Genomic DNA, 8,170 nt, shown 5'->3' with positions numbered 1-8,170 from the left:
GGACCTATGGTTACACAGTTGACAATGTAAACTGCTTCACATCTTTTAGGCACTTGCTAACAATAGTGTTCAATCCCTGAAAAACAAAATCAAGACCTAACAAGTGGAAAAAAACTCCCAGGATAACAACTGTGTGTAGTCAAAAAAAAAGATAAAAATTTGTTTTAGTAGTGCATGCACAGAAATGAAAAATAAGGGAGGGCAGGGGGAATAATTTCTGTGCAAAAATTATATCAAATTACTGCAAAGTATAAAAATATTTACATGCTTATGTTTCTTAAATATGTACAGAACAAAAGCCCTGAAGACTCCTTTTATAGAATAAAAATATAGGACATGATAGTAGTAACAAAAAATATATATTTTTTTTTAAGGAATTGTATTTTCAATTAGTTACAAGTTCTCTAAACCACAAAGTTCCTTGATGTATCACAAAGCCTGATGCCAGCAGAGAATCCGTTCTTCCTTTTAAAATACATCCATTTTGCATTCTATTTAAATTTCAGTTACAATACTGAAACACAAAATGACTTGTGCATCATAATTCCACTAGATTCTCTTTCTCAAAGGTGAACTGCAGGGTATTTAACATTTTTATTCTTCACTGGTCATCATTGCACTAATAAATTCCAATCTCGAGTAGCCTCCATCAGATGCCTCTGTCCATGTCCTACCCAATTATCCTGATTGTCAAATATTCTACCACAAAACCAGCAGCTAAACTTAGCTTTCAAGGTGTTATCAGAGGTAGTTTTCACAATCTGGTAATTGTTTTTGCTAGTTTTTTTCAGTGTCAATTTTAATACAAATCTTTCTTTGACGGGGCTGATAGGTTTTATTGTCCTATGCCTCTTTTGAGAAAGATCCTCAGTAGTTCGGTCCAAACGATTACAGAAAGCCGGCTCCAGAAGAGCTTCAATAGTTCTTTTTGACAACGAAACCTTAAGAACGTGTCCCTTAAATTTAGCAATGGTTTTCATTACGTTTACTACTTCTGGAACATCAGCATCGGGATGGTTAAGCACAACAACTGGTTGATTCCTCCGGGGACATTTCACAAGCTGCTTGGAATTAAAAGGAAGTAGTTTCAAAGTCCTCACAGTATCTTTTGATGCCCTTGGTTTGTAAGGGCCACCTGATTCACTAACAACTCCAGTTTGATTCTTTTCCTTGCACTTCCTGTGTAACATCACCTTCTTTCTTGGAGGTTCTGAGTAATTCTCCTTTCTTTTTCTTTTGAAGTTCTTGGTTCTCTGCAAAACCACAGTTTCTGAACTTTTGGGCCCCGTTTGTTTTAAACGAGGTTTTACTTTTGCAATTCTGTTTCTGGTGCTCCACGTGGACTTGTGGCTACCACAGCTGCTCCTGTTGCTCGCTGGTGCTACCTGCGTGCTCTCGGCAGAACCTTTTTGCAACCGCGTCCCCGCAGGTTTGGCAGAACATACTGGCTCTACAGGACGAATACAACAGGTTGGACTTGGGCTTGCCACAGAGGCATTTGCTGGCATTAACCTACCTGGTAATATTAAGGCATCACTAGAATTAAGATTAGCTTGTGTCTTTGCTAGTGCAGGAGTAAGGGACTGCAAGTTGTCCACGTGCAGCGGGGGCACTGAGCTGCCTGCTGGCCGATCTGCATCAGCCAGTGACTCCGAGGAGCAAGTCCTAATTTTCACCAAAAGCTTTTGTTGCCTGGTGCCCGTTTTCTTTGGTTGACAATTTTGATGACAAGCATCATCCTGAAAAACACTATGTTTATGGGCTCCAGGCTTGTTTGGTGTCATACATTTCAGAAAAACGGCCTGCTGTCCATCAGGCAAAAGGGCGTAAACACGGCGTTTCTGTCGAACTTCCTGCTCTTCTGCTGACTCCAAGGAGCCAAAGACACCATCCTGATGCTCTGTTAACACTTTCACAGAAGAAATTCCTTTCATAGACGACTCGGATGAGTTTGTAATTACAAGAGGTCGTTTGAATGGCACGCTGTTCGGGGAGTCATTTGCTACACTGCAAGTTCTCCTATTACTGGAACTTCTCGTACTTCTAAAACTGTCATTTTTCACATCTGTTTTTGAAGCAGGTATGGTTATTTTACCATACTCTCTGGATGCCACTCTTCCTAAAACCTGAGAACTATCACTAGGAACATTTGCAACTGTTCCAATTGCCCCACTAAAAGTCAAAATCATTCCAGGTCCTTTGTTTAAAACAAAAGAAGCGGGTACGCCTTTCGTCAAAGGGCCATCCGACGAACTGGTGGATGGAAGAGACTTTCCTGAAACAACCTGCAATCCAGGTTGGTTAGCAAGGTGCAAAGGTACAAAAAATCCTGATGGTGGCGACTGAACTAGAAGAGTTTTCTTCTGTTCTTGATGCACTGGTGAAAAGCTACAACTTTGGCCTGTAGGCTGCATTTTCTCCAACTGCTGCATTACGGTTGCATCTGCATCAGTTTTAAGCAACTTATCAACACCTGCAGCTCTGGAGAATTTACTCCCTCTCTGTGAATCAAACGATGCCCTGGCTATTTTTCTTTCCCTCCCACAACGCGTGCCTTCATTGGCACTACATCTGGAGTTCACCTTCCTCCTACAGAAAGGAAAGACCACATTAGGAGACGGCTTCTGACACCCGCATACGGTTGCTGAGCTCCTTAAGTGCATAAAGGCTTCATTTCCTGCCTCGTGACTCGAAAGCAACTTGTCAGAATGCAGTTTTACACAGTTACTTGACTTGCCGTGGGGTTCTTGCTGAGTAGTGGCTTTCACTTTTAACACATCTTGCAATAACTGGTTTATTTCAGGGGACAAATAATTAGCTGCCTGTGCACTCTGTAATGAGAAAACTGATGTGATTTTAGGCATTAAGGCTGAGTTAACACAATCCGAGGCATTTTCTTGAAATTTCTCTGCTACGTTCTCAAAGCCTTGATCCACGTTAGTGTCCAAATACTGCTGGCCATTCCTATGCCAGTCTTCCACAAAACACTCTCTGTCAATAACACATTTAGATGGGCTTTTAGAGGACAGGCAGTTATTGTTAGTGTTTATGTGTCCATAAGTTTTATTCATATTTGACGGAGGTGACAGAATATTTTCTGGCTTTAAGCCTTTTACTAACTCTGAAAATGAAGATGGAGATTCACCTCTCCTACTGTTTTGAAAAGAAAGTGTTTTGCTAGGTATAAATTCTTTAGTTTTGTCATCTGTTGACATCCAAATGCTACACTGGTTATCCGAAGTGTCCAGTTTTGAGTAATTATGAAAAGACAGCAACCCTTCATTAGAAGAATCAACTGAAGATGAATAACACAGATTATTAGTTCCATGATTATTATTATTCAGGCCACAATTTTGCATTCTCAGTTCTGGGAAGAAGGGCATTTTCACAGGGTCATAATGAAGGGAATTGGCAATCGGAGGTGGCAATACCTGAGGAGGACTTGGAGGACTATAGTTTCCCCATGAGATATTACTCTGAATTCCAACTTTTGTCACCTCATCACACGGAGGCACATTTGAGCCCAACTTCATTTGCAAAGGATTTGAACCTTTTTCCACAGCTACATTTGGCGCTACAGTTTGGGAAATACCTCTACCACACAATAAGGAGTTATTTTGTCTCTCTACTTTTGTTTTTCCTGAATGAAGAGGAGAAGAAAACGGAGTAGAGGTTAATGCATGAACACGGTTGTTCTTCAAGGCTGTCTGCTCAGTCACGTGTGATAAAGCACCTGAAGACAAGCTACAGGAATCAGCAGTCTGTAGCAAAGATGCAGAGTTATCTTTAATTGGATCAGCTCTCTGACCCAACGAATGTGAGTTTTGCTTATTTGTAGGTAATAATTTTATAACAATATGTTGCTTTCCATCTACCATTTTAAATCCCATAAATTTAGCACTGTAATTTGCTGGAACAGAGATTTTATTATTTTTGACCATCAATACCGTGGGCCCATGAACAGCATTCTTCAGTAATCCCAGGCCATAGCTGGTCCCATCATCTGCTTTATTGTATTGAGCAGTAGTAGCAGAGAGCATCCCACCCGTGAAATTATGCTTCTCGCCATATATAATTTCATCTTTTTCTTCATTTGCTTCCACATCTCTTACAAACTGTTTCACCTCCTCAGGTTTCAGGTGGATTTTATTCCTGCTTCTTAATATTTGTGCATTTTCTTCAGGATTGTCGCTCTCACTGCTCATCTTTTTCCGTCTCCAGAGCGCTTTCTTTGATGTTCCTGTTTTATACCTTTTTAACACGAGCTTTAAGCCTGCGGAAGTCTTTACTATTCTTTTCTCGCATTTATCCTTTTCCAGTTTTTCTTTTGCATACAGGTGGTCTCTATGCAAAGCTATAATGTGTTTTAAAAGATAATCCTTCCGTGGCGTGCTGTAAGTGCAGTACTGACAAGCAAAAGGAAACGTACCAGCATGGACGAGAAGATGCTTCTGGAACTCCTCTTTTGTAAAGCTCATGTGATGGCATTTTCCACATTTATATGGAACCTCATTATGTCTGTGAATGTGCTGAACAAATGTGCCCACATCCTGCGTAGAAAATCCACATTTTTCGCATTGAAAGTGACCATTGACACAATGCTTTGCTGTGAAGTGTTTTGTCAAGTCCAACAAAGTGTACATATGCTCATCATTACAGAGCTCACATTTGACTAAAGTGCTGCGATGGGTGCGTCTATGCTGCTTAAAGGACTGAAAGTCATTAGCTGAGAAGTTACACATTTCACAAGGATACAAAGGCAGCTCGCCATAGTGTAACAGCTGAAAATGTTTCTGTAGATCATTCGGGCTGTATCGAATATTATCCTTGCACTTTGTGCAAGTGAAATTAAGTATCTTGGCTGTCGTTTTCAACCCTTCCTCAAATTGCACTTCTGGTTTATTTTGCAAGTGGCTTCCCTCTGAACAACTGGGACTGCTTCCGTTTATTTTCTCCAGATTTAAAGACTTCCTTGCAGTCTGCTGTTTACACTGAAACAATCTCCTAAATCTATCAACTTCATGTTTCATTAATACTTCATTTGGAATGTTCACCTTGGGTAAATCAATTTTCACATTTTTCAGTCCGTAAGAGCAACTGACATCTACAATTGCTGGCCGAGGCATCACACGTAGAGTATCATTCACCAGGGCTTTCTCCAAAGTAGCGTCCGTACAAAGTTTCTTTGCAGCATTGTGGTTTAACAAATTAGATTTCTTCTTATCACAAAATATCTGTTCCTTTTCAGATGGCATTATTTTAAGTATTCCTTCTCCTTTCTGGGGAATTCTTGGGATTTCTCTTAGTTCCTGCAGCAAACTATGGTGCAGAATTATCCTCGAGGTCCTAGAACTTCCCCATTTTATTCCCCTGAAATTAGAAAACAAACAGAGCTAATATTATTTCTAGAGCTAATGCAATGAGACCAGACTACAATTCATTAATGAACACATGGCAATCTTTGAAGTCATAGTTATAATAGCATTTGAAAGAAGGAAAAAAAAAAAAAGCACAAGGCAAAAAAAGGAGACACAATATTATATATTTTTTTAAAGCAACATAGAGTGGGGTCAGGGATGAGGGGAAGTTTTAAGGGACATCTACTGAAAAAAAGGAAAATATTTTGGTATTTCATTACATAGATTTTTGTCCTGCTACAGCACTGTGAGCATCAGAACTGAAGATTTTTGCTTTTAAATGAAGTTAGCACTTACTTGGGATCTGATAAACCCAGGTTTTCATGCAAATACGAACTCACTACCTCCTCTGTAACATGGATCATTAATTGTGCCCAGCTGAAGTACTAAAAACAAGCCAAACTCAACAGAAGTTCCCCCCCCCCCCCCCCCATTAATAAAGGCTGTTCCTTTCACGGTAGATAACTATTACTCTTAAAATAAAAGTACAAAAACATTGCCTTCACTAGTGGAAAATGACCATTATCAACACACACACTCAGGGTACCAAACCCACTCAGTCACTATGAATGAGTCATGAGGCCACCTTTAGTATCACATAATCAAAACAAAACAAACTAGTTTAATGTAGTAGAAATTAGTCAACAGATGTAAGTTTAATTTTGTTTCGTGCTCTATGCTCCAGTATAGGTTGGGGGTTTTTTTCAGAACAGGAGTGTGACAGTGAGCAGTACTTCCCTATGGACTCCGGGGCCGAGCAGCTATGCTCAGTATCCTTCTCTTTCTGTGGATTTCACATCAGCGATTCCACAGTGGGCTCCATTGATGCCTTATGCTCCGGTCTGTGCCCAAACACCACTCTCACATGTCAACATAAATCAGCAGAAACGGAATGGCAGAGAAAATCATTTCCACTTCAAAAAGTGAAGGGGAAAAGGAACGTGAAGCTGTACTCCACTCATTCTTGCCTTGTATATTGTGTTTTTTCCTAAGTATGTTTTTTTTCTTTTGGGGGGGGGGAGGATAGTGAAAAAGTTGCAGTATCCCTTTCCCCTTCCATCGCAGAAGCTAGTAAGGCATTGGCTGAAATCTGCTCAGATCCCTCCCCCTGTTCCCTTGTCCACCCTGAAGTGATAAAAATTTGGAAGTCAGCAGATCATCCTATTTATTCACAGTTAAATTCTACACACTTCTTGGAAACAATAAGCAAACATCTCTACCTTTTACACAGATTTCACTGCTATAATTCAATTAATCCTATTCTTCAGTTACAAGACTACACACTTTTCAACTATGTATCTGATATTCAAAGGAACTTGATGAAACCACACCACACTGGGAGTCTCTCAAAATTACAACTTAGCACTCCATCCTTTTTTGCTTTTTCAGTTGAACAATACATTTCCTGTCTTCCACAAGGAAGATTAATACATGTGATATTGCTTTGCTCTACTCCGAGCATTAAAAAAAGAACAATTCATATATATTACACTCCATTTGCACTAAAAAATACTGTATTATAAAGCTTGTTCCTGCCCGTGGCAAACCCCTCGAGGCTGAACAGGAGCATGCAGGACTACAACATAAATAAGTGACCAAAACACAGCCTGGGTGTGGCGCCTGACAAACATTTATTAATACAAAGATGCTACACATGAAGCTTAGAGGTTGCATCATATAATATATCATCCCAAAAATAGCAGCCTGTTGTTCCTATTAAAAGGGAATACTGTCAGATACTAAAACCTGAAATATTTCTGCAACTAACACTATAAAACCAAAAACGGATGCAAAATGCTGCAGAGACCAAACCTCAAGCTTTTAATGTGGGGATCCTTAATTGGGCATCCTTTCATTACTCAGATAAAATGTAAATATGCTTTGCAAAGCGTCTCAGCTGCATATTTCCAGACTGTCTTGAGATCTTTAGCTAATTAACCATGAAAATTAATTTTGCTATTACTGGGTACTGTGCAATTACCTTAAACATAATAAATGAAACTATTAACTCATATGATTAAAAAAATATAAAATAAAATAAAAAAATATCCCAAGGATCTTTATTTTATCCCCCCCCAAAAAAAAATCAAACTTACTCATTAAGAACAGACTAAACTTCAGTTCTTCAACAGCCTTTTTAACATTTTCCCGCTCTCATAGAAGAGGTAAATATGTAAAATTCAGAAAAGGCCACAGTCAGGAGAAATACTGAAAGAAAGTCTGCAAACAAAAGGACAGATATATTTAAAGGTATAAATAAAAGCATGACTGATATCTCCCAATCTTAAATTGCACCCATCTGCTTTATTAGAAAAAAACAATGTAAACATGCTCCCTTCACCCTCATCAGAGAACACCACTGAACACAACACAAACTCTAAATTTATTATTGGAATTAATAGAGAGCAATCAAGCTCTTCCCAAACCTTCTTTTTTCCTTTAAATCTTCATTCTGTGATTATTCACATGCATTCTTAACTGTAGCAAATACAAAAGCATAATAACTGCTAAATATAATAATTTGTACTCCAGTCTATCAGACTTTAACTTGCACCTAACAGAAGCTTGTCTTTGGAGCAAAGCAAAAAATAAACCACAGAAAAAAAAAAATCTTAAGGACTTAAAGAAAAAGTAATCTCCATCAAAAGTTTGATAAAGCTAAAGGAGGAAAAAAAATGTGGTACAGGCACAATATTTGTAACATCTTTGAAATTTAAATCTGAACGCAAGTAGATTGTAAAACAGATCTCATG

General features: G+C 38.9%; 1 protein-coding gene across 1 annotated transcript; it reads right to left on the bottom strand.

The window, feature by feature from the left end:
- Positions 1-230: 230 nt before the first annotated feature.
- ZNF518A (zinc finger protein 518A) lies at positions 231-7,596 on the bottom strand. The gene is made up of 2 exons (XM_026050971.1): positions 7,514-7,596; positions 231-5,370 (listed from the first exon to the last, which is right to left on the bottom strand). The coding sequence occupies exon 2, from the start codon at positions 5,253-5,255 to the stop codon at positions 612-614; it is 4,644 nt and encodes a 1,547-aa protein (XP_025906756.1). The 5' UTR covers positions 5,256-5,370; positions 7,514-7,596; the 3' UTR covers positions 231-611.
- Between the last annotated feature and the right edge of the window lie 574 nt (positions 7,597-8,170).

The sequence above is a fragment of the Nothoprocta perdicaria genome, unplaced genomic scaffold, assembly GCF_003342845.1.
Source record: "Nothoprocta perdicaria isolate Ctin4 unplaced genomic scaffold, notPer1 scaffold_111, whole genome shotgun sequence".
Lineage (NCBI taxonomy): Eukaryota > Metazoa > Chordata > Aves > Tinamiformes > Tinamidae > Nothoprocta > Nothoprocta perdicaria.
The sequence above is the reverse complement of the archived record's forward strand: the minus strand, read 5'-3'. Positions and strand labels throughout refer to the sequence as shown.

Excerpts from the sequence above, each read along its gene's own strand:
- ZNF518A (XM_026050971.1), bottom strand. The coding sequence starts at position 5,255 with ATGCCATCTGAAAAGGAACAGATATTTTGTGATAAGAAGAAATCTAAT.